This window comes from Psammomys obesus, unplaced genomic scaffold (assembly GCF_907164565.1).
Source record: "Psammomys obesus unplaced genomic scaffold, mPsaObe1.curated_primary_1811, whole genome shotgun sequence".
Lineage (NCBI taxonomy): Eukaryota > Metazoa > Chordata > Mammalia > Rodentia > Muridae > Psammomys > Psammomys obesus.
In genome coordinates, this window is record NW_026585644.1 from 11,149,205 (window position 1) to 11,175,220 (window position 26,016).

The 26,016-nt window shown below is 46.9% G+C and overlaps 1 protein-coding gene across 1 annotated transcript in view; it reads left to right on the forward strand.

The window, feature by feature from the left end:
• Cdhr3 (cadherin related family member 3) overlaps window positions 1-24,026 on the forward strand; it is a 54,671-nt gene extending 30,645 nt beyond the window's left edge. The window contains exons 8-20 of the mRNA XM_055622767.1: window positions 803-992; window positions 5,934-6,105; window positions 7,312-7,418; window positions 8,136-8,230; window positions 9,896-10,122; window positions 12,167-12,338; window positions 13,705-13,952; window positions 16,122-16,303; window positions 18,381-18,394; window positions 19,737-19,768; window positions 22,002-22,050; window positions 23,465-23,616; window positions 23,876-24,026. Coding sequence (XP_055478742.1) covers window positions 803-992; window positions 5,934-6,105; window positions 7,312-7,418; window positions 8,136-8,230; window positions 9,896-10,122; window positions 12,167-12,338; window positions 13,705-13,952; window positions 16,122-16,303; window positions 18,381-18,394; window positions 19,737-19,768; window positions 22,002-22,050; window positions 23,465-23,613 — 1,637 coding nt within the window. The 3' untranslated portion in view covers window positions 23,614-23,616; window positions 23,876-24,026. The remainder of the gene's footprint in view (window positions 1-802; window positions 993-5,933; window positions 6,106-7,311; window positions 7,419-8,135; window positions 8,231-9,895; window positions 10,123-12,166; window positions 12,339-13,704; window positions 13,953-16,121; window positions 16,304-18,380; window positions 18,395-19,736; window positions 19,769-22,001; window positions 22,051-23,464; window positions 23,617-23,875) is intronic.
• Window positions 24,027-26,016: the final 1,990 nt, after the last annotated feature.

Sequence of the window (26,016 nt, forward strand, 5' to 3'; positions counted from 1 at the left end):
ACACACACACACACACACACACACACACACACACACACACACACACATACACACACACATACACACAAATACATTCTACACAGTAGTGCTGGGGATTGAACCCAGGGCCCTGTCCATACTAGGCAAACACTCTGCCTGCCTATGAACTATATTCCCACACCTTTTTTTTTTTTGAGTATTTATAAACTAAGACTGTGGTTCCAAGTAATAAAAATGAAAGCATTAATATAAAAAATAAAAATTTAAAAAAATAAATTAAATAGCAAAAAAAAAAAAAGCCAATCTAGCTGAGCACAAGCCGGGAAAGGAAGAGAAGACAGGAGAGCAGAGGAGGGGAGGAGAAGGGAGGCTTCTCTCATCAGAAAGTCTCTGGTGGTCAGGGCAGAGGAGGGGTGTGAGCCAGCACTGCTCCAAGGATCTCAGCAGCTCAAGTCCTGGGCTTTCACCTGCAGCTCCGGTTGTATCCCCACTCACTCTCTGATGCGTGTTTCTTAGCAACAGATTCTCCAATAAGAGAATCCAGTGGGCAAAGTTGAAGTCAGCTCCCTACAGGTCTGTCAGCTGTGGACAGTGCTGTACCCGGGGCCCAACTCTGGGGTTTAAAATGTGGCTTTAGAGAAGGATCAGGTCAGGTGCTACAGTAAGTGTCAAAGCTGGAAATGGACATGATTGTATAGGACATGTCTGCATAGAGGCTATTCCCAGGGTAAGCTGGCCTTCATCCTAGAACTGTCTTTTCCTGTGTCCTCCACGCTCCTTGTGCCTTTGTTTCCCATTTGTCCTCTAACCTTTGCCTTCTTAGTGACAGGGACAATCCAAGTGGCCCAAAGGCTAGATCGAGATGCAGGCGAACTGAGACAGAACCCCGTCATTCCCCTGGAAGTTCTGGTGAGAGACAGACCCTCTGGGGGTCAGGAGAACCGCATCCAAATAAGCTTCATTGTGGAAGACATCAATGACAACCCTGCAACATGTGGACAGCTCACCTTCAGGTAGGCGTGCGCTGACAGGTATTCCCTCTTGGGTGGCTCTTGACCCCTGAGGTCCCCGATACAGGAAAATGACTACAAGCAGATTTGAAGTATCCCCTTTTGTTTAAAGATCTTCAGGTTATTCCTTTTCCTTACTCTGTCATTTTGTTCCCTCTTCATTATTTCTCTTTTTTTTTCCACGTTCTGCCTACATTTATAGGTTTTTTGTTTTTTTTTTTGTTTTTTTTTGTTTTTTTTTTTTTGTTTTCAATTTCATTCCATCTGCACCTCAGGCCCTCTCTGAACTGTGTCTGTTTTTTATTTACTGCTGCCAGGGGTAAGGAGGGGTGTTAGCAGTTGTCGTAGATGCTGGAGATCAGGATTAGTAAGTAGGCGCTCCCAAAGAAGCCTCAGGAAATAACGGGAATAAACCAAGTAGGTGGGTAAAACAAAACCAAACATCTGGTTCACCTAACACAACTTAGTTGCATAAAAGTGAAAGGGAAACACAGACATATGTGGGACAATTCCATATATCCTCACTTGTTCTTTGACTCACAATTAATTACCATAATTGTAACGTATAGTCCTTTAATAATTACTTATGTCTATCCTATGTGTGGTAGTGTCCTGCCTGCATATATGTTTGTGTACTACATGCATGGCCGGTTCCCTGCAGAGGTCAGGAGAGGGCATCAGATCCCCTGGAACTGGAGTTACCAACAGTTAGTTGTGTGCCTCCACATAGGTGGTGGGAACTGAGCCCAGGTACCTGAAACAGCAGCAAGTGCTCTTCAACGCTGAACCTTCCTTCCAGCCACATAAGGCCTTTTTGATTCTGGGTTACAATGTCTCCCCCACCTCCCATAGCTTTTCTTTCTGCTCTTCTGTCATAAAGCCACGCAATTGGGAATTCTTCCACAATAGCTTCATCTCTGTGGTTTTCAGGCTAACCAGTCTCTGGGACTCTGAATGGGGCCAGCTCAGGGGTGGGGTGCATCCCAGAAATGACCTTTGTGGGCAGAGTGCTCTGCATCCGAGGTGAGGTTGGAGATCAGAACAGGCCACTCTTTTAGTGACCCTACAGGCAAAGTTTCTTGGGGTATCTTTGACTGGCTTTTCAAATTTGCTCCAGGTTATTCTGGACAGATTGAATACATTGCATGACCCCGCAAAAGACAAAGAGCCCTAGACCAAGGCTATGGGGTAAGCAAAAGCGATTGAGCTTTCCATTTTCACAGCTTTGACACTCTGTTCTGTGCTAGCGGCTCAGCATGGTGGCGTGCAGTCTGTTCTGGACACATCTCAGATCGACCGTGCACCTTGCCCTAAGCCCCAGAAGGCTGCCCACTCCCTGCCTTGCATTCCATTGTCTCCTGGCCAGTGAAGAGCTAAAAGGGGGGGAGGCCAAGAGTGAAGCTGGGGGTGGTATCACCTCCCCCTTTCAGTGCTGCCCTCTCCACATTCTGAGGGGCTCAGTTCCTGTAAGGCAGCTCTCTGCACACAACACTCCTGACCATGGCGTTTCAATTTCAGGGACCTCTCCTTCCACTGGTACTTCCCTGTCTCTGGGTAGCAAGGATGCTCCACTCTTATTAGACCTGAGAGATGTACCAGCCCTTGAAACTTCTACATACACCCAAGTACCCCTTTGTAATCACTTCTTTGCTAAGTCTCCTAGGATTCTCCTCATTTGCCATCTGCTTCCTGTTGAGACCCTGGTTGACCACATCCCAGGCCGGACCATGTTGTAGACCACTCTCCCTGCTTGAGCATTCCAGATGCTCAGTCTCTTAGATGGGCAGGGATGGGGCCATAGAGAGTTAGGATGGGACTCCCACAACAGCACATGCGTAGACTAAGTCCACACTCTGCCGAAGGAAGTCTGGATCCTAGAGATGGAATGGAGCTTTGCAGAGTCACCTACTTCCCTTGAAAAGCTACATCCATGCCAGCCCCCTGCAGTGGCCCAGTGCATCTGGAAAACTCTTCTCTTTTTACCCTATGTCCTCCAGCTCTTCTTTGCTCCTCTGCACTGAGTGATATCAATGCCTGGAGCAGACTGTGCTCTCTCAAGCCCCTTTCCTTGTTTTCTCTTTTTCTCATATCCGTTCATTAAATATTCTGGTTTCCTGTGGTCCAGAGCCCCCTGAGGGGGTAGGACAGTTTGCAGACTGTGTTCTGTAATACTGGTTAAAACCACATTTTGAATGTCGTAGATCCTCCAGGCAAGCCCAGAGAGTCCTGTTAGTGATCTCCTCCAAATTAGCCCTGAAGTCCTTCACACTTAGTAACTGTGCTGATTATATTCATCATTGAAGATAATTCTAAACAATACTGTCATCACCTTGGGACTTTTCCAGTGAGGGTAACTCCCAGTTGGCTGTCACAGGCTTAGAGGTGAGGTGGGTCCATGAAATGGTTCGTTTCTTTGAGCTGGAAAGTGGACATCTTCACTTCAAGAGCTCAGCCTGTATGTTCCCCAGCTCCTGAACATAGCAGACCCGTGGGACTAAGAAGCCTTAGCCATACATCCACCGTCCTACCATGAATCCCTTCTTTATTTCAGCCATTACAGTGCCAAGCACAAAAGCAAAACAAAACCATAAGACAAAGGACAGCCATGCCTCTGACATTTATACTAGAATATGTGACTTTTGAAGTTCCTGCAGACAGGCAGGGGAGTGAGTGGGCTGGGTGCCAGTATTCATTAACAGCAGCTAGGGGATAGCTGGAGGCTCGGAAGCTGTGGGTAGGTGGGGCAGGACAGCCTGGAGGAGGCAGGTCCTCACAGGCTCCCACATCTTTCCATGGAGGGCCTGTGGCTTTCCCGGGTTTATGATGAGCCCAGGGCTCCAGTGGAGGCATCAAAGGCAGTGAGATGGCCTCTGCTCAGGTTGTAAATTGTCAAATACTTAGCTGAAAGTGCTTTGCAAGCTATCCGTGAATAGGAGGCGGACTCAGCAAGCTGCTGGGCAGTGGGGGCACAGTGGCTCCCCTTAGATGAATGAGGAGGTGTGGCTTTCCAAGAAAAATGTTTGTGGAAAAAATACCAAGTGCAGAGAAAAATGAAAGAACATGTCAAAACTACTAATGTAGCTTGCCTAGTATGCAACAGGCCGAGGTGGGGGGTGACAGCAAGACAGACAAACAGACTCTGACACCAGGATCCTGAATTCTTCAGATGATGAACTCCCCCAGTTCTGCAGTGTTGTAATCAAAACTTAGATCCACAAACATCCATGGCCTAGGTATAATTGATGGTGTTACAGAGAGCTCACCAGAGATAACTGCTTAGACAGAGTGTATAGCCAATTAAAACACTTCATTCAGGCTTGCTGGGATCACACCCAAGTGTTTATGGCCCTGGGCGTAGCCCTAAGTATCCAGAACACAGGGTTCTAAAAGGCAGAAACTATATCCTGCATCTCACTCATCAGCTGCAGGGGGTCTTCTCAGAAGGAAGCTGTGTGAAGCAAGCAGTCTAATAGAAGCATTAAGATGCAGGAATTAGCCTCCAGAACAAAAGTCAAGGAGTTTTTAATCTTCCAAGACTAGGAGGTAAGGGATCTTCTCTCAACAAGTTAAAACTCCTGCATGGTGGATTGAAGCCAAGAATGGCTCAGCAGAGATCACACCACGCAACAGATTTCATGAAAGAGATTTCATTTAGTGGGGAGGGGGAGATACAGAGGCTGCCTCTGAGCCACGGTGAAAGGGGAAAAAGAGGGTGGAAAGAGAAGGCACTGGCTTTTTAAAGGGTATAGCCCATGCGCGTGGGGTGACAGGGGAAATCTGTTCAATTTTGGTGGCCGATCGTGCCATGACTGCTGTTGCTGGGATACTGAGGGTGGGATTAGGGTCAGGGTTTTCCAACAGTCTGAGCATGGAATTTCCATTTCTCTCGTATTCTTCACAACTGTGCTCTCATATGCTACCATTCGCTCATTCCACAAATATTTACTGGCAGAGTAAAGAACAAAGCAGATGATGATCCCTGTCCTCAATGAGTGTATATTCTAAGTGGAAACAGACAATGCACAGGCTCAGTAACTGTGTAGCATGTTGGATAATGATAAGTTCTAAGAATTTCAAATAAAGAGGCAAACGATAGAGGAAACAGTGGGAAGGGAACATTAATATTTTTTGTAAAAGTGACATTAGGTTAGGAGCTCAAGGAAATGAAAGGAGTGTGTTAGTCCCTTTCCCATCTCGATAACAAACACCCGAGAAAGATTATTTCAGCTCATAGCTTTGGAGATTTAGGACTGTCACTGGTCGGCCCCATTGCATTAGGCCTGTAGCAAGACAGCAAATTATGGGGGGAGCCAACAGTGGGGTAAAACCACTTCCCCCATGGCTGGGCAGGGAAAGAAATGGAGAAAGGGTCTGGAGCCCCACACTCCACTTTGAGGGCATGCCCCCGGGAACCTGACTTTCTCTGGGTTGACTCCACCTTTTAGAGAGCCCACCACTTCCAAGTGCACCTCCCTAGGCACTGAGCCTTCACTGTGTGGGACTCTGAGGAACACTCTGGAGATCCGTGGGAGAATTCCAGAGGCGGTACAATGACCCCTGGGCTAGAGCCTTGGTGGCCTGGGTAAGGAGGCCAGAGTGGTGGGAGGAGCACAAAGAAGGAGGAGCTGAGGTCAGAAAGAGAAAGCAGGAGCAGGTAAGGAGAGTCCTGAGGCCCAAAGTTGGGGTCAGGATTGAAAGGAGGAGCTTTGCAGGCCTCAGGCGCAGACTGCCATGACCTGACACTAACAGGAGGCCTCTGGCAGCTGTTTTAAAAACAGAAAGGACTCCAGAGCATGATGTTGAGACCAGAAAGGCAGACACCATGATAGCCAAGAACCTGTAGAATTGAAAATGAAGTAGAGGTATCTAGCCTCTGTCTAGGTTAGAAGGCCTACTCAGTCGCCATTTGTTAGGGGGAAATATTGAATTATTCCTTTTTGCCAGCATTATGTTGACTGAAAGAGCAGCCAACGGGACGTTGCTTTTGGACTTAAGCAAGTTCTGCTTTGATGATGACAGCGAAGCTCCAAACAACAAATTCAACTTCAGCACGCCATCTGGAGTCGGGAGCAGCCGCAGATTTTCACAGCATCCAGCTGGCTCTGGGAGAATTGTGGTCAGTTTATGGTCATTGCCTCATTAAAAGGACACTGGGGAAGCTGGTCTGAAATGCATGGTGCTTTTGCTGCCCTGCAGAGAGAAATTTGCAAGGCAGCCTCCTCTCCGAGCCACGGTAACTGACAGACTTAATAGTGGCTGTGTGTTCCTGTCAGCTCTTTATTTCACCCAGGCTTCAGCATCGTTCATTACACAGAGCTGTGCTGTGCCGGGCCTCGCAGGACTTCGTGTGGCTCGCGTTTGCGTTTGGCTTAGTGAGCCACTGTAGACATGGCAGTGGCCCTGGTACACAGGCTCTTCTGTTACTTGAGTGCTTGCTCCTCAAATGAGGTGCGAGGGAGAGAAAACGGGGCCTAAGGCATCTTGATAGGTTCCACATCACAGAGCCACCAGAGACCCTCCAGAAGGAGGGGTTATGCACAGGGGCAAAGGCAGATTGGATGGACAGGCATGGAAGGCAGGCTGCAGCAAGCTGGTGAGGCCTCTCTTCACACAAGGTTCCCACTGCAGGGTGTGGGGAAAAGAGCAAAAGGGAAGGACTCCGCAAGCGGGTGGGTCTTGAGGGTGCTTCCAGTGGACCTTGGGGATGAGAGCAAGCTGCCCACCACCTTTCTCCTCAGTGTGCCTCTTTTCTACCTCCCATCCTAAGCCATCTTCAATCCCCCAGAGATTAATGGTATCATAAAACAACTAATTTCTTTGTTGGGGAAATTCATATTTTTCTTAGGTTCTTAGTTCATAGCCACCATTTAAGATGTAGGAAGAACTGAATAGCATCACCATAGAGGAGTGAACACTGTTGACATTCTAGTATATATATTTTTCTTATTTCTTTTTTCTGTGGTTTTATATAGAAACATACACATAATATGTGCATATATTTATATATATTTATATAAGCACATGTTAAATGGTGGAACTAGTTCTGTATAAAAAGTTTAGAATTGGGCTTTTCTTCCACTGACTTCAGTGTGGGAACCTTGTTTGTTGGTAGTGCTAGCCCCGTAGACATCTTTGGAAATAGATGTTTCTCTGCTGGTTCGTCCATCTGTCCATCATCTCAAAGCTCCTCAGGTGCCCTTACAAGTGCTTTCTCAAAGGTTGCTGGCAATTTGCACAAGCACTAACTGTATAAAAACAGATATGTCAGTTCAATAATAGGACTGTTTATCCTGTGTAATCTATTATATCTGTTTCGGCCTAGTTGACTGGCGATCTAAATTATGAAAATCCAAGCAACCTTGCAGCTGGCAATAAGTACAGCGTGATAATCCAGGTGCAAGACATTGCCCCTCCGTACTATAAAAGCAAGTATATCCTTTTAACGTTCCTCATATGGCGTCTCCCTTGGGCATCAGTGACTGAACTGTACTAGGTACTTCTAGGTTTTGGACACAGGGCCTCCCTGTTAAGCCAATCCGGCCCCAACAGCTACTTCCTCTTGGCACTTGTGTGTTCTAAGGGTCTCTCAGCCTCCAGTCTTGCTCCCTTCCCACACAGTGTCACCATTTCTGTCCGTGACTTTTTAAAAAAATGAATCTCGATGTATCACCTCCTGTCAAGTTCATGTTTAAACCCGTGGATTAGGCACGCAAGCACTTCCATGATCTGGTCACTGCCTAACTCGCTACCTGTACCTCCTCCCCTCCTCTCCAACTTTCCTTTTCTTCAGCGGTGCTGAGTCACTTGGGCCTGCCCTGACGGAATCAAGGAGGTTTATACTGTAATGTGTTTGCACATGGCTAAAACCCTTCCTCCCATTTCATACTACTGCTCCTTTCTGCACTGTCCCTATACTTCATTGTCCATGATTAGGCACTATCCCCATGACGCACTATTCCCCATTCCATACTGTCCCCATTCCACGCCGCCCCCTATCCATGTCAGGGAGCCTATGACTAAGTATCTTGAAGGCAGAGTTCTACCTGTGTCCCAGAACCCACACTCGCAAGGTGTTTTCAAAATGCTCACTGAACAAATGAGTACAGGTTGTGATTTCAGTTTGTTTCTGTTTCCATTTTTAGATAGCATCTACATTTCTATTCTAACAAGTCCGGAAAATGAATTTCCTCTTGTCTTTGATAGGCCGTCCTACATGTTTGATGTGTCAGAAACAAGACCAGGTAGGTTGGGGCCAGGTCGCAGATCATAGGCTCTTGCCAGGCTTCACCTGACTTCAAGCTCTGCAGAGGCCACCTGGCTCCTGTCATATTGGTTTATTGCTCCTCCGCCCATTGCTCTTGCTACTGCAGAGACCTCCAGGTGAAGCATGGATTTTGGAAACTTGATTAAATGCATTACTCTGAATGTCCCAATGCTTCCTTGTCTGCCAGAGTCTGTTAACCCTACATTTCTCAGTGTTATAGACTTAAGTTTTTTTTCCTGGTCTCTTCTGTGATTTCTAACTGGCTCACTCAGAGTTGAGTTTATCAACTAGGGGAAAGTTTCTTTACTTAAGGGCAAAAGAAGAACATCTTCCCACTCTTCTTTAGTTCACTAGAAGGTTTTTTTTCCTGTTATTTGATACTCTGATTCTTATGAACTATTCTCCCATCAAGAAAATATTCTCCTGACTGGCATGGTGGCACCTATCTGTAATCCTTGCACTTGGGAGGTGAAGGCAAAAGAAACACGAGTTTAGGGCCATCTGCTCTTATATAGCAAGTTCAAAGTCAGTGTGGGCTACCTGAGACCCTGTCAGAACACACAGACACACACAGACACACACAGACACACACAGACACACACAGACACACACACACACACACACACACACACACACACACACACCCTTGCTCCCAGCTTCAGTTTCTCTTCCCCTGACTTGAAGGTAATCAGTGTAAGCTTTCTATGTTATCTAGCATATTCTGTCAAATGACACATTCTCCCCACTTATGTACCCTAAGATCATGGGTATTTCTTCCATAATGAAAAATAGAGCCAAATCAAAAGCAGAGCACCAACAAAATTATTCCTGTTCATTTTATTCTCCTTACAGCAGTCCCTATTTTATGACATTATGTTTCAAAACAGAACACACAAAGATGGTCCAGGGGACACATTTAGTGCCTTACACTTGGCCCAGTGTGTTCTACATGTTCAACAGGACCAAGCTTTTCATACATGCACTGATCTCGCTACTTTGGTGATTGTCTTTGGGTCACATACTTCATGTTAGGCTGTAGAATTGACTGACAGGGTCTCTGGCCCACAGCACTATAACTAACGATAAAAGAACTTCTACAGCACAAGCAGCTCAGAACCTCAGCAGCCCTACCAATACTCTTAAAAGAAGCAGAAGTGGCAGAACTTAAGCCGTCTACCCTCGTTGCTCATCAATTGCTATGTTCTTTTTCCCTTAGAGATTTCTTTGTTTGTATTTTATGTGTGTGGATGTTTTGCCTGCATGTGTGTTAGCACACTGTGAGCCTGCAGAGGCCAGATCTCCCCAGAAGGGAGTCAGAGATTGTTGCCAGCCACCATGCAGCTGCAGAAAATCTAATCTGAGTCCTCTGAACGAGGTGCTCTCGACCTCGGAGCCATCTCTCCAGCCCCAATAGCTCGTTACAGGAAATGTGAAAAGCGTAAGAGACTTTTAGACATCGTTGCTGCGGAAAGCTGAGTTTGGGTTGGCATGCTCCTTTGCATTCTTTCAATTTAATACATAAATTTAATATCTAGAATGTACAGACTTCTGACAACCAGGAAGCTTGTCACAGTCTTGTCAGTGGCGGCGAGGATGCCCCCGCCCCCAGGTCAGTACTAATCACTGTGCTCTATCCTTGCAGCTAGAACCCGGGTTGGGCAGGTGCGAGCCACTGACGAGGACTTCCCCCAGAGTCAGGTGCTGTATTCCATCTCCGGAGGAGGGGCCAGCCTCCAGTACCCAAACATATTTTGGATTAATCCCAAGACAGGAGAACTTCAGCTAGTAACTAAGGCCGACCACGAAACCACTTCCGTCTACATTCTCACAGTCGAGGCCACCAATGGCGAGGACCGGAGCTCAGTCACTGTGAGTGGGGATATTGGGTGTCTTCACAGTCACCCAGCTGGTTGACTCGGGGTCTCCCTCACACCCCTAGCATGTGGCTACAGCGGGATGGGAGTGTAAAGAGAAGAGTAAGTAGCCCCTTAACTTGAGGCTCACATTTCTGAGTGACTGAGAGCGGTAGTGAGACTGATGGCAAGGTACTGGAATATCCGCTGAGGCAGCAAAACCGCTTTGTGAAACAAAGTTCCTTCCGGGGCCCTACCTCCCACAGTTATCACTCCATAGCAGTACCAGATTGGGCACAAGCCTTTGGCACATGAACCCTTGAGGGACCCATATCCAAACCCACTGCAGAGGCCTATTGCTGCATCGTTTCTCAGATGTTGAGGCCCTTGTTGAATGCAGATTCTCAGTGAGCAAGTGTGTGGGACCTGACTTCCCATCCCACAATAGACATGCTTCCTAAGGTTGCGCGTACTGCATACAAACATGCCACGAGGGCCTGGGGGGTGAGTGTTAGGATGTTCTGAGGGCCACACGATGGCCATAAAGATCCATCAGTAATGTGAAAAGGTTCAAGGGAAGTGACTTGGCTGGCAGCTGGCAGCCCTGTGTGGTAGGGACAGCAACTGGCTTGCAGTGAGGAGACTGAATTCATTTCTTAGTCATGCTCCCAATTTTCTGAGAGAGTATGGGCAAGTTTATCTCTGTGACCCTATTTCTGTGGAAAGTCACATGGTAAGCCAGCGCCGGATGGTTCAGTCCCTCTGGTGACCTGCTTTGAGTTAATGGGATGATGTCCTCAGTGATTCATGAGGTCCAGAATTCCTATCCAGGGAAAGCTGGAGATAATTGCAGCCTTTGTTGGGCTGTTATGTTATCTTTTCTTTCCTTCCTTCTTTCTTTCTTTCTTTCTTTCTTTCTTTCTTTCTTTCTTTCTTTCTTTCTTTCTTTCTTTCTTTTTTCTTTCTTTTCCTTTCTTTTCCAGGGAGAAATGGATGGCCTCCACTCAGGGAGCTAACTAGAATGACTATTTCAATTTATTCCCAGTCTCAGAAAGAGCTGAAATCCCTAAATTTCAAAAGTAGAACGAATACAACTCAATTCATAAGGCTTTAAAAAGGGTGACGAGTCAGTAGGATCACATAAGTCCCTTCCAAGACTGAGACTGAGTCAGCAGGTATTCCAGTCAGTCGGCCTGAGACACAGCCATGAAAGAGCTGTCGGCCTGCGTGTGGCTGGTCATCTGGGGCTCAGTGCAGTTCTAAGAGCCCGGGGTTGCGGATGAGACCCTGGCAAATCCAGGACCTTGCTCTAGCACCTTCCTTCTTATGCCCGGCAGCACAGTAGAGTCAGCTGAAGACCATTCAGAAACAGCCTGAGCCCCACCCTCCACAGACTTCAAGTGGGCCCAAGAAGATGGATACAGGGTTGAGAACTAGTGTGATGTACACCAAAGTTAGAGGGTAGCTTCAGGTTCACAAATACGGTGCTTAAGTAAGTATGTGCATTTCCGTATGTCTATAGCCATTGTGGAGGGAATTTGGTTTCATCTGGGTGCATATGTGTGTATGTTTGTATATCTGCATATTCCACATGTACACACAAACACACATACACACAGAAGAGAAGCTAACGGCAAAGGATTTGGAGCAAGACAAAAGACAAAAGTACACTGAAATATTTGCTCAGCCTCTCACTGTTTGCATGGTTTTAGGTCAATTACTTGCTGTCTCTCAGCTACCTTTTTCTCATCTGTAGAGGGGAGCTATCATGATCTCTCTCACACATGAGGTTGTATCAGTGGGTTCATGCAGATTGCATATCCCACACAGTGAGTGCTCGGCACATTTTAGCTCTTAAGGCTTGGGCTGGTGAAACGGCTTAGAAGGAAAAGGCAATTGCTGCTAAACCTGGAAACTAGTTCAATCATTGGGATCTACTTGGGAACAGGAAAGAACTGCCAGCCACAAGTTGTCCTCTGACTTCTGCCCACACAATACACACACACACACACACTGAATAAAATGCAATGACGTCTTCAACCACCTTCCTACTGTTCTAGGTGACTGTGAACATCATTGGAGAAAATGATGAAAAGCCAGTATGCACCCCCAATTCCTACTTCATGGCCATCCCAGTGGATCTTAAAGTTGGTACAAACATTCAGAACTTCCAGTTGACATGTACTGACCTTGATTCGAGCCCCAGATCTCTCCGATACTCCATTGGCTCAGGTAGTGTACTTGGTATCAGTCTGGGCCATGCGGGGAGAAATGGGACAGAGGGTCTTTGCTCGTATGCTGGTGTGGGCGCAGTGTGGGGCTGGGTGGGCATCTTCTGCATGAAGAAGGGGGCTGAGGAACGCGATGCTTCCCGGCACTCCATCAGCGTCTCTGTCTCACTTGGTCCTCCTGAACCTCCCACAACCAGGATCACCACCACATGGTTCCAGGAAGGACGAATCCTATTAATATATTCCTCTCCCCAAATTCCCAGAATATAATGAGTGTAATTTTTAAAAAAAAATGTATTTCATCTTCTCAACTATCTCTGTTTCTGGGGGGAAAATTGCCGCTAGGGAAGGAACTCCCAGGCCTCTCTCAGGGTAAGAAGAGATTAAATAGATTAAATGCATTTTGAAATATGTCCTCAGCAATACTCTTCGGCTCCATTCATTTTTCTCTCTTTAAAAATATGCCATTGTGGGAAGGAGGGGGGAAAAGGAGCACCCCTCAATGGAAATGAGACAAAAATAGCTCATCTAATGAAGTGCTGGGGCCAGAGATTTAAACCCAAACAAGCAGAACAATTCCACAGGAAAGACTGAAAATCCATCTTCACCGCCTGCCTGCTGAGCCTGGCAGAGCAGTGGGAGGCCTCCGAGCACCAGAGCCCAGGGGCAGACACCGCCTGGAGACCGGAGCGCTCAGGATGGAAATAAGCCATAGAGAGTCCTGAGTGCTTAACGGAGCACTTTGCCGCTGAAGGAGTAAAAAATGCATCATCTGCTCCATTTACTGGTTTTCAGTCAGTAATGAATCTGAAGACACTGGAAGATGAGCAAGAACCATGCTTGGGCTGGCATTCTTCCTGCCCCAGGCACCTTCATGTTGTGGGCCCCAACAGAGCTGTAGGTGCGTGCGTGCAGGTGGGGTAAATTTACAAGGCCCTGGGCCTTGCAATGTCAGGATGTGCCTTCGTGGGTCCTGTCACCAGCATGGCCAGACAGGCTCCATAGAAGGCATATGGGGATCTTGGCCCATGGTTAGGGGTATGGCACCCTCTAGGGGCATGTTGCCCACTCATTGGCCTCAGTAAGCATTACATATGTTGCTATTAAATAAGTGCTAGGTGCTAAACTAGCAGGAGCTGCACCAGGCCAGTCAACCCTTCCCCTGGTGGCCCTGAGAGAGCAGTGCCATGGTTCATTATCCAGTCCGTTCTCACTTGTAGGACATCACAGACCCAACCCTGTTACATAAAAAATAAAGTGTGGGCATTTGAGGGAATAAAAACAAATGCAATTTCCTTCTAAATCTTTGTTTTATCTTCTTTTTATTTTTATTTTTTACCAACATCCTTGGGTCAACTCTCATTTAGGCAACATCAACAATCATTTCGCCTTCTCTCCCAACGCGGGCTCCAATGTCACACGCCTGCTTCTGGCATCTCCCTTTGACTACGGTAGCCTGGATATGGTCAGGGACTACCGGCTGCTTGTCTACATTACTGATGACAACTTGCTCTCTGGCAGAACAAACGCCAAGGCTCTTGTTGAAACGGGGACGGTGACACTGAGTGTGAAAGTCATTCCTCACCCAACCACGATCGTCACCACAACTCCCAGGGTAAGGATCTGGGGACCTGTCATCTCCAGCCAGAAGTCCTTAGCACCGATAGCAACGGAACCCTTTGACCCAGAAGCATAAGACAGAAAATAAAATAAAATAATAAAATAAAAAGTCGAGGCATTTGTTTAGAAGGGCCATTGCTTAGTAGATGAAAATGTGTGTAAGAGCCACAAAGACACAGAGCCACTGGCCTCTCACAGTAAAGAAGAATGTTCTGTGTGGGGTCATGCGGTAGACCAAACACCGACCACCGTGGTAAAGATGGCATCGCTGTGGGAAAAAAACTGAATAGGCAACTTAAATTTGGAAACATTCTTTCATCTCATAGTTTTTGAAATTTCAGAGGGAGGGAGAGCATCAGGGCAGAGAGTGCGAGGGAAGACAGCAGGGCAGAAAAGGCTCCCTGGGCGTACTTTCCTTCTCCATCCCCTCCCTGCCCCCCCACTGCTTTTCTTCCTTCTCTTCTCCTTTTCCCTCCGTCCACATCCCCCTCCTCTTATGATAGCATGCACCTTTAATCCCAGAAAGTAGAAGGAAGGTGAATCTCTTGAGTTTGAGGCTAGCCTGGTCTACATAGTAAGTTCCAGGACAGCCAGGGTTACACAGAGAAACCCTGTCCTGAAAAAAAAACAACCAACCAACCAAAAGGACAAATAAATAAATGAAAAGAAAAATGGACCCCAATAAATAGAGATAGAGGCATCCCTACACAGAGAGACCCTGTCCCAAACAAACAAAGAAAAAGAAGGAAACAAAGAAAGAAAAGAAAAGAAAAATGGACCCCCAATTAAGTAGAGACAAAGGCAGCCTTGTTGGCTTTCTTTTTGCACAGCAGTGACCAACCTGACAGAGAACTTGAAAGGAGGAAAGATTTACTTTGGCTGACAATTTTAGAAGGTTTGCAACCATGCTTGCTCTGTCATGTACCCTGGGGCAAAACATTCCAGCAGCAGGAGTGTGTGGTAGAGGAGGCCCTCACCTCACTTACAAGAATCAGAAAGCTGGAAGGGGCCAGAAAGCATGCCTTTTGAGGCACACTCTCAGTGACCCAGTAGCCAGGGCCTGCCTCCTAAAATTTCCAGGACCCTATAAAATAGTGCTACCAGCTTGAGGAACAAACAGCTCCCCATGTCAGGGCCTGTCTTTGAATTTACTCCGTTACAGCTTTCTTTATGCTGTGTTTATGCTTATGTATACATGCCTGCATGTCTGCATGCACCTCATATGTGCAGATGCCCACAGAGACCAGAAGAGGGCATTGGGTTCCATGGAACTGCAGGCACAGGTGGTTGTATGAGTCACCTGAGGTGGGTGCTGGGAACCAGACCCGAGTCCTCCTCAAAGCATTAAGTGCTCTTAGCTGCCTATCCATCTCCCCAGCTTCTCCTTTTGAGATTTTTATGGCTGTGTATGTAGGTGGGTATGTATTTGGTGTGTGATGGCGTTAGGAGTCCTGCTCTCCTTATACTTAGTGGGCTCTAGGACTCAAACCCAGGTCATCAGACTTGGCAGCAAGCTCCTTTACCCACTGAGCCTGTGGGGGTTTCATACTCAAACCACAACAAATACTGAGGACCTTTGCTATGGATAGAGCTGGCAGGCTCTCCTTAGGAAGAAATTGCCAAGTCTCTGAGGTTTACAGCATAACCCACTGTGACATTTCCAATTCTGAAATCTCCATGACTTGTTTGTTATCTGTCTCCCACTCTGGGAAGCAGATTTCTGAACTTGAAGTTTCGCTGTGATCACAGCCCACTCATCTGGCAGTGGCAGCTGTATTGAGTGAACACTGAAAAGCCTACAAGGTGTTAAAAAAAAAAAAGAAAAGAAAACAGCTTTCATGGCTCCTGCCTTCCCAGTGAGAGACAAGGGCTAAATTAGTCCCTGGATTATGCTGTGTTGCACCAGAGAAATAGCTAGTGGACTTTTGAGTTTCCAAGGAAGGGAAAAAGCGTACTTAAGTGAGGAGCTGATTTGCAGTTCCCTAATATTTCTTGGTTTTGATCTAATGGATAGAAGATAAATAAGCCATGGGTGGAAGACACGGGGTCTGCAGGATCACAGACGTCAGATTTGTACAACAGAAGCAAAGAGTAGTGCACTTGGGAATGCTAAATGTCAAAGATGCTTCCATCCCACTCCCTCTCCCCTCTTCTGTCCTTCAAGCCCAGGATTACCTACCAGATCCTCAGGAAAAACATGTACTCCCCATCAGCCTGGTATGTGCCATTCACCATCACTGTGGGCTCCATGATGCTTGTGGGTCTTCTGGGGTCCCTGCTGGTCCTGCTGGTCAAAGCCATCTACAGACATTGCCACTCCATGAGCAGGAAGGACAGGAAACCTCTGTAAGTTCTGGTGGGCTGGGACTTCCTTTGTGTGTTTTTGTGCAGGGCAGGGTCCCTGGCTTCAGGAAGAGAATAGGAGATGAAGGGAAGGAAGAAATTCCAGCTGCCCTTGGGCTTGGGGTACCCACTTTGTCACCTCTGGGGGCCAGGACATTGGCCCTTTGGCTTTCTCTGGCAACTTACCCTGGGCCAAATGGGATCTAGTGGAAGTGGGCTGTCAGCCTTCCGGTGACCCTGGATAGCTCTTCAGAAAAGCCATACTGTGAGGAGCAGCGGAATATAATGTGCTTTTCTCTGAAAAGTATTTATGGAAAGGGATGGAGCTAAAGGGAGCAAAACAAACAGATTAGGAGGTTAAGCTTCGGGCAGCAGTGCCACAGATGAGGCCTTGGTGTCATGAGACCACCTTTGGTCTCTTGCACACGACCACATCTCCAGTTATTGCATGCAAAGGTTGCTGTCCTTCTTTCCCTTGCTCACGCATGTGATCTTAAGAGAACCTGTGCATGCCACAGACTAGGGCCAGATTTATTCTCAGTAACTGTTGCAGCCAGAGCACAGTGGCTGTGAGCCAGGTGTTTTGGAGTTGGTCAAGTTCCAGGTTTCAAATCTGAGCTCTCTTATTTTCTGGGCACCTGACTTTGGGCACATGAGAAGCTCTCTAAGCATCCTTCTCTGTAAAACCAAGCAGCTAACCAAGGGAATGCTTCCTTTGCCATGGCAATGTTTTTGAAGTTGCTGCAGTTTTTACTTCATAGCCAAGACCCAGTAAGCTCAGGATTCTAGACCCTGCATTTAACCATATGCCCAAATGTCCTGGATGCTCTGATGTTGAGGCCCTCTCAATGGCAAAAATGAGTGAATGATAAGATTGAAATGCTTCTTAATAGCATTTGAGGATAGCTGGAAGCGGTGGTGCATTCCTGTGATCCCCGCACTTTGGGTACATGAGAACTCTCTCAGCATCATTCTCTGTAAAACCAACCAGCTAACCAACAGAAGAAGAGGCAGAGGAAGGTGGATCTCTGAGTTTGAAGCCACCCTGGTCTACAAATTGAGTTCAGCCAAGGCTACACAAAAAACCATGTCTCAAAAAAAAATTGTATTTGACGATTAACTGTAACTAACAAGTAATTTTGGATGCAAGATGGTATAAAAGGCATTAGCTTAAAATGTGCATTGCATTCTATTGGGGGAAGTTTGCACTATCGGCAACCTTGACTTCAGGTAAGAAATCCTTGAGCATCTGCTGAAATTAAAAAAAAAAAAACAAACACATTTTTGTTTGCATCCTGTTTACAAAGTGAAAGACAGGGGAAAAAAGCCTAACCTGTCTCTAAAAGAGTCACATTTAATCAGGTAGGAATGATGATGACACATGTTACATTTGGGTAGACATTCTTAAAAGACAAATGTGACCCAATGGGCACCGCAGCTTCCATGCATATTGTAACTAAGTGGTAAATATGCACCTTCAACCTGGTTGTTCCTACTCACATTCTAAATACAGTTCTCAGTGTGGCCCAACCTAAAAAGAGAAAAATGGCTAGAAGGTCAGACTCAGACATGTACTCTCTGGAATTTAGTTGTACCACATGGCAGCCAGCATTTGTCAAATAGTGAGGAATAAAATTTGAATTATTGAATCCAAGGTTGTTATGAGAAGGGCATTGGAGACCTAGCCCAGATCTTTCATGTTATAGGAAACTGAAGTCAATTGTCAGCTCTCCAGATCCCTACTGTGATCCAAGATCTCTGGGGAGAAAAACAGACAAAGAAGAATGGGCTGGTGGTCCCACTGGACTGGTTTTTACCTTCATTGAAGTTACTGTATTTCCTGGAGTTGTATGAAGCAATAGTTTCAAACTCTTAGACCCTCTGTAGTTCCAGGCTATCAGTTGCCAGACTGGTTTAGAGCAGGGCTAGTAGCCAGAACTTTTGATCCCCATCTCTGGCCCATTTTCAAACTAGTCCCACATTCCTAGAAACCAGTTGCCTGGATGCCCTCTGTTATCATGTGTGCACATCTCTGTGGGATACTGTCCTGTCAATTAATGCTCACTTTTTCCCCCCATAGGACAAAGAAAGGAGGTATGTACAGTCCATGTTTTCATGATTTTGTTTTGTTTTGTTTTTCTGTTTTTTGATTGCACTCAAATTTGGGTTCAATCAGGGAATATCCGTGTCTTGAATGGGGAAGCCAAGGGCATATAAAGGGCAGGGTGCAAGGTACCTGATGCCTTGGGCTTTCTTGGCCCACTCACTTTGGCCTTGCCTTTTTCTACCGATGCTCATCTCTGATCAGCTCAGTTTAATCATCCAGGTCTATCTCTCACAGAACCCAGTTTGGCCATAATAGTTCAGCACATGTTATGCACAGCCAGCGTTTCCTGACTACTGCCCACGGAGAGGGTGACCACTCTCAGGGACAGGGAATGCTCCGTCTTGAACAAGTGCCTCCTTTGAAAGGACAGTGACACTTTCTCCTCTGATTGTAATGGATTTGATCATTTTTCACAGAGCCCATTAGGTGAGACTGATTAATTGATAAGCTGAGCAAGATCTACAGAGAATCTCAGACCCAAGGAGATACCTCATCCTAATCCTGCCCAAGAGTTACCACCTCAGGGCGACTCCAAGATATGGAAAGAGACAGGGCATTCTGGAAATTCTATAATTAAAAAAAAAAAAGTTTGCTTAAGTCATTCCACCCATGGGGTGTGCTGATATGCACAGAGTACAGAAAAGCAGGGTTCAAAGTTTGATTATAATGGTTACTGATCCTGTGGAGAGATAGTGTTTTAATAATGCAAATGGCATAGACTGCCTCCAATCCTAGTTTTTTAAAATAGATTTATTCATTTTGTTTTGTGTAAGGGCTGGCCTGCATGTGTATATGTACATATACGCATGCTTGATGTCCTCAGAGGTCAGAAGAGGGCATTGGAGCCCGTGGAATGGAGTAGTGGATGTTTCCATTACCACGTGGATGCTAGGAATTGAACCTGGGTCCTTTGCAAGAAGAATAAAAAGTGCTCTTTACCACTGAGCCATCTCTCCAGCCCCAAACTTAGTTACTTTTAACCAAGATATAGAGAATGAATGTAAAAAAAAAAAAAAAAAAAAAATCCCTTGTAATGAACATACAGTCTTTCTTTCTTATCTCTAAACCAATTTGAGAGCTAATTTCCTAAAACCAGTATTAATAATCTGGAAAAAAAGTTTTAAAAATTAAATCATATATTGTGCATAAATATGTATGTTTTCTGATAAAACCGAAAGCTGTCAACTAACAGGTCTGCAGAAAAAACAAAAACGAACAGACACCTTTGTCATGTCTGTAAAATTGAAGTCAAAGCCTGTGGGGGTGGAACTTTAAGGTCCGTTTAGCATCTTAAGAAGCTTCAATGCTGGCCTGTTCTCTTCCCTGCAGACATGAAGAATGTGAAGAGAGAGGCTGTGGTGGTGAGTGTGGTCAGCCGCAGGAACCTTGCCCAGGGCCTGGGTAGTGGCACCCTGTCGCGCACGCGCGTGCGTGCACACACACACACACACACACACACAGAGAAGGCAGGCCCTGGAGGAGTATTTGTGCATTCTGGGAGGCTCAGGCATTTGGCCGCTGACACAGCTTGCTGCATGGCAAAATCCTGATAGGATTCCTCCCCTCACTGACTGTGTCTGCTGAAGTGTTTGCTCTGGGTTTCATAAATATTGAGTAGTGGTGTTTATTACCCACACCAGCTCCCCACCAGGGTACGTGGGGGAAGCAGAGCTTAACGACCGGAACTGGAACTGCAACGTTCCACAGAATTTAATTTTTCTCGACTCAGCCTTGCGAGAAGGTGCACAGCTTGCGACTGGGCTTGGCTCTACCTGCCCCTTGGCCACGTGACCCTGAAAGCTCCCAAGCCTTTGGAAACTTCAGGGTCCTCACCGTGAAGGGGGAGGGAGGACACCCACTGTGAGGCAAGAGCTGGGGAAGTCTCTTGAAGACCCTCAGACATCTCACTCTGTGAGGCACAGGGGCGGGCTAGAGACACTGCTTTGTTGCTCTTTGGCTGTGACAAAACTGAAGGCAACTTTTAAATGATTTATTTGGCGCTCAGAGTTCCGGAGGACTTGAGTCCATGATCATCGTGGTGGGGGGGGGGGGGGCATGGCAGCGGGCAAGCAAGCGAGGTACTGGAGCAGTAGCTGAGAGCTTGAGACAGCCGTGAAGGAGAGAGGGAGGGGTGTGGGGTGGGAACGCCATGGGCTTTTGAAACCTGAAATCCCACCCCTCCTAGCGACACACCTCCTCCAACAAGGCCACACCTCCTAATCCTTTCCAAACAGTTCTACCATCTGGGGACTAAGTAATCAAACATATGAGCCTCTGGGGGCTGTTCTCATTCAAGCCAGCCCACTCGTCATACTCTTTTGCTTTCTTTTACTGAGCCAAATCTACAACTTGGGAAGAAAGAAAACCTGGCAACTTCCCTTGTCTCTTCTCTGCCTTCCCATGATAAGCTTTGTTATGATCTAAGATGCATTCTTCAGTGAGTATGTATCATGATTGGCTCAGTGCAGCTAAAGGGAGACCTTTGTTTTGCACTTAATACCTTAACTGCTTCTACTTTTAGGCCCAAGGAACAGCTTTTGGCCTCCAAGGTCTTACTAATCTAAAAGGAGCACCCTAGGGAACCTGGGTAATGCCACTCATAGACGGCCTTAAAACCATGCCACATTGATCTATTAAATAAATAGCCCCTCGTGACATAAAATGTGGGGCTTCTCGGATGATGTAGTAGGCAAAACATGCAATTCTCACTTCTTGTCTTCAGCATACGAGAGCTATGTGGAAGTGAATAGGTGGCACCAGTAAATAAAAAGACCATATTGAAAAGGCCACTGCTCTCCAAATAGCTTCTTGCTAACATGCTGAAGACCTTGGTTTTGTCTTTTTGGGGTTTACCAAGTAGTGAAAGTGTGTCCACGGGTTGGGGACAGGCACATTAGGCAGAGCTCAGATCTGGGGCATGGAGGGTGGGGTTTAGAGAGACTCAGCTGCAGCACTGTTGGCTTTTGTGAGGGCAGGCAGTGGAGCAAGGTAGGTAGCTAAAGGTAAGAGTGCCAGGCTGGGATGCCAAGGCCCAAGGTGAGTGCTCCTGTGGGCCTGCTTCCCATAACTCCGCCTGACAGTGATGTGTCCAAGTCTTAGTCCAAGGCACTGGGCATGTTGGCTCTTGCTTTTACATCACTTAGGTGATATTTTTTCAGGACTCTTTCCTAACCCACGAGTCTGGATTAATTGCTTGCCACATGTGTCCCCTTGCATCACAGCTCTCCTATCATAGCCATGTGTCTTCATTGTAGCCCTTGTTTGTCAGTGGCCTGCTATGCAGACAGACATCCCTGCCTGGTGTTAGATGGTGTCTCATGGCCCAGTGCCTGTTGAGTAAATCGGTATCTCAAAGCATTGAGCATGGAAAACCAGGCATGGTGGGAAAAGCTGTAATTCCAGTGATTGGGAGTTAGAAATCAGGAAGAGCAGACTTGGCTACATACCAAGTTCACGTCTTGTCTTAAAAAGATAATAGTAATAAATGAATAAAAAATAAAATAAACCTTGAATGAGGAGCCTGGGCTGTGGGGATGGGTGGCCTTGCCTGGGGAGAAACGTGGAATTGTGACTGAAGCATTCTCTTTGCCTTAGGAATCCATCCAGGTGAACACTGTCTTTGATGGAGAAGCCATAGACCCAGGTAACCAAATGGCACTGTCGCCTATGGGGATGGTCTGTGTGTTCTGGGCTAGAAGAGTCAGGAAGAGTGTCCAGTATCCTTCTTTTGACCACTGGTCAGCACCTTGGCCACTTATCTGTAGTGAGAGGCTGACCCTTTTTCAGCTATAACATGGCTCGACCCCCAGGTGAGGGCTCAGGCACTTTGCACCTGCAAGATTGTTCTGCGGAATGTGATTTCTTCCTCACTGTTTGTTTACAAAACACTTTAGAAAACCAGTAAATTCAAGAATCAATATATATATATTTACATATCCCTGCTCACTGATCCTCCCCAACCTGCCCGGTCCTCCTCCCTGCATGCTTCTGGTGCCATTTTATTAGTAGCAGAAGTGTTAAGTTTGGCTCCCCCCACCCCAGATCAGGGCCAGGAAGTTGGCTGACATGATGACCATAAGGTGAAGCTGGCCTCCAGAGCTCCCACTGCCCTCTGAAATCAGCTCCAGATTCAGCTCCTTTACACACATCCCTCTGCTTACAAAGGCTCAATTATAGACGTGAATAAAGGGAAGGAAACCAAATTCAGAAGGCAAGTGTGCTGGCTCCCTGCCACCCTCATATGCAAACGGCTGCCGTCCTCAGAAGGAGGATGGCTGCTCTCCAGTGAGAAGCTGCTGCTGTTGGAATTAAATTTCCCTCTATTATTAGGTACTTGTTACCATAATGTGCCCACATTAGCATAAGTGCTGGTGGGAGCCTGAGCCGAGAGAGGCCACTTGTGTTGTATTGCAGTAGCAGGAGCCAGGCTTGCCTCAAACCCAGGCTTACAAAGAAAAAGCCAGGGAGGACTTTTGCAGTTCTGAAGAGCTAGCAAGAAGAAAAGGGGAAGAAATGAGCCAACCGGCCTAATGTGAACAAACACATCAATTAGTGTCTGCTGGCTCTGACACAATAAAAATGGCCGTCCCTCCTCAGCCCCAGATCAGTTTGTCTGTGCCTGCACTCTCTGCCAGCCAGATGTAAAGAGGAATCAGAGGCTCCCGCCCTTACATATTAGATTCCTTTTTATGGCAGATACAAGGATCTTTTAAAACAAATCAGATCCTAATGGGTAACCCCAATAGAAATTGAGCCCAATCTATTTGATGGCCACAGGGAACTCGAAATTTACATGGCCCCCTCATCTTGCAATTGAGATGGTGACAGAGCCTGCAAATCCTATCCAGAGAGGCACCATATGTCTGAGCTGCACAGAAAAGGCAGGCCTGGGAAGGCTGTCTGGGCTCCTCAAAAACTTCTTTCCATCTCAGGGGGTCATCTCTTGTAGCCTCCCTCACCCTTCCCCAATTATCAAAACAGAACAGCGAAGAAATGGGTGCCAACAAAATTGTTGAAATGTTTTTTTTTTTTTCATTGCTTAATTTTCTGCCCCCTAGTGACTGGGGAAATATATGAATTCAATTCAAAAACTGGAGCCAGAAAGTGGAAAGGCCCAATAACCCAGCTGCCCAATTCACCGGAGGCTGATCCCCAGCACGGAGGCACAGCTGGAGAAGGGTCAGGCCCGAAACACACAGGAAAATAACAGGTGTGTATTTGTCAGCCCCCTCATGAGGAGCGGAGGGGGGTTATAAGCCTGTGTGTGATGGAGGTGGGGAGTTACCCCCTCAAATTCCACACGGACAAGAGCAGTGTTTGGTCCAAGTGCACCAATGTGGGCTGAAGGGATTAAGCCAACCAGGCTCCCAAGGCAGGACCTGCCAGAACATTTAAAAGTATTTCTGAGATGGGGTTTGATCACAGAATGGCCTTTCACTGCAATGACACAGTAATTTTTTTCTCCTTAGGTTCACAACTACCTGTGCCCAACGTGTGGGAGTGCTAGCATTTGATGCCAAGTTGCCCCCTTGTGTTCTTTGCAGCGGCGGCTCAGCTAGGCATCACACCTCACTCCCTCTAGGACACCTGTGCTCGTGTTCACTTATAAATACAGCTCAACACTGTACATCTTTGTGAGTGACCGTGAGTTGTTTTTGAAAGACATAGATGGTACACAGTGAGCCATTCATTTGGGAAGAAGAAATACGATGTTATTTTATTTTATTTCGTTTGGATGCGTCTCGTGTTTGGAAGCATGAAGATCTGAGGTGTTCACCCTGTTTGTATGTAGGCCTCTCCTGGAGACAGCCACTACTTTCTTTATCGTTAGAGATTAGTTTTGCCTTTGAAAACCTCATTAGAACAGGAGACTGTCATGCTGAACTCTCAGCAGTAATCCAGCTCTGCCTTTAATGCCCTTGTGTAACTTTGCCCCGGTTGGAGGGGCAGAGCCATGGCTGGACACTGCCACAGTGCTCTAAGGTGCTGGCTCCAGTGTACATTCCAGCATCAAAGACTGAGAGGTCCAGTTCTGCATCCTTAGTGACTCTTGGGATTGGCAGTCCTTTTCACTTTAGCCATTCCGAAGAAGATGACCCATGAAATGAAATAACATTTTCTCAAAGCCGAGATAATGTCAGTCTGAAATAATACAACTCCTGCCTGCTTCTCTCCCCTTCCTGCTACCAAGTGTAAGTATATGTGCACTGGGAATCTACCCAGAGGGAGACCTCAGACTCCCCATTGGCCTAAGCACTGAGCTAACAGTGTCATAGTGGGACTAAACTTCACAGCAGAGGCCTAGAACAGCGGATCGGGTCTCTGTTGCCCTCTCTGTCTTGTTCCCCAGCTGCTGAGGCCTTAGCACAATAACTACCAGAAACAGTCAGTGAGGCTCCAGCCATGCACCACCCCGGTTCCCACTGGGGAGACCCCACAGCATTATCCTCACAGAAAACGAAGCCCTTAGCCAGCAAGCACAGGGCCCAGGTTTTCTGCACGCTTCAGCCAGTACAGCCTCTCAGGAAAGGCAGACCTAGCTCGAGACATGGTTTATTAATAACACCAGGCTGCCAAGGAACTCCCTTGAATGGGTATAAATCTTGCAAAAGGAGGCTGAGCTGTTCCCTTGTGGGGCTAAAGTGGGTGAAGCAGCTGATAACCCTTTTCGGATTTTTTTCAGTCTGTGGAGCCCCGACTGTAATGCCTTCTTTAGAAGTCCTCAGCATTCATGCACTTAAAACGAAGTTCTGTGAAGGCACGCAGGCCATGGGGGCTTCACAGCAGCTTACAAGACTGTGGCTCTCCCTCGTTCCTGGGGTCATTGGCCACCAGTCAGGACAAGGAAGCAAAAGCGACGAACTGGGCATTCAAATGGCTCATGAGAATGACCTCTGAGAGCCACGTCATTGAGATAACTCAACTTAATTCAACTGTATTCAGGGTGAAAAAAAGGCTATATAGTTCTTGGGGAGCGGGTAGAAGGTTCCTAGGGTGGGCCCACGCCATTGGTTGGGGCTAAGAGTATCAGGGATGCTTTATTTGCATTTGGCAGCAGGGTCCTATTATGAATGGGAACACCTGTGTCAAAGGTCATATTCTAGCCGTGGTTAGAGGTGTCTACGGCTAAAGACACTTTCCAGATGAGGTCGGGCAGAGAGGAGGAAACCTGCTGGGGACAGGGAGTCCTCCATCCAGTGCTGAGCTCAGAAAGGCTATCTGGACGAGGAGGACTGCAACCCCAAACAGCAGGGTCCTCCAACAGGAGAACATTAAGGATGTTGGGTGTGGGAGCTCTCCTTCCTTCTCTGTGATGGCAGGAGCGTGTGCTTTGAGAGGGCCTGGCTCTGTGTGAAAGAGAGCTTATTGTCTCCAGATGAGCCCCAGAGGAGTCCAAGGAATGGGGCCAGGGAAGCTGGAGGCTTCAGAGGAGCGAGCCCAGCGCTCCCCACTTCCTTTGCACATTTAGCCTGTGAGTTTGAGACCCATGGCTGAGAACCCATGGAGCTGTGCTTCGTCTGCCATGACAGACGGTAGGCTGCTGATGAGCCATCCATTTCCATTTTTAAAAATTTATTTCCTTGAGTGCCTGAGAGATGAAGTGACCCAA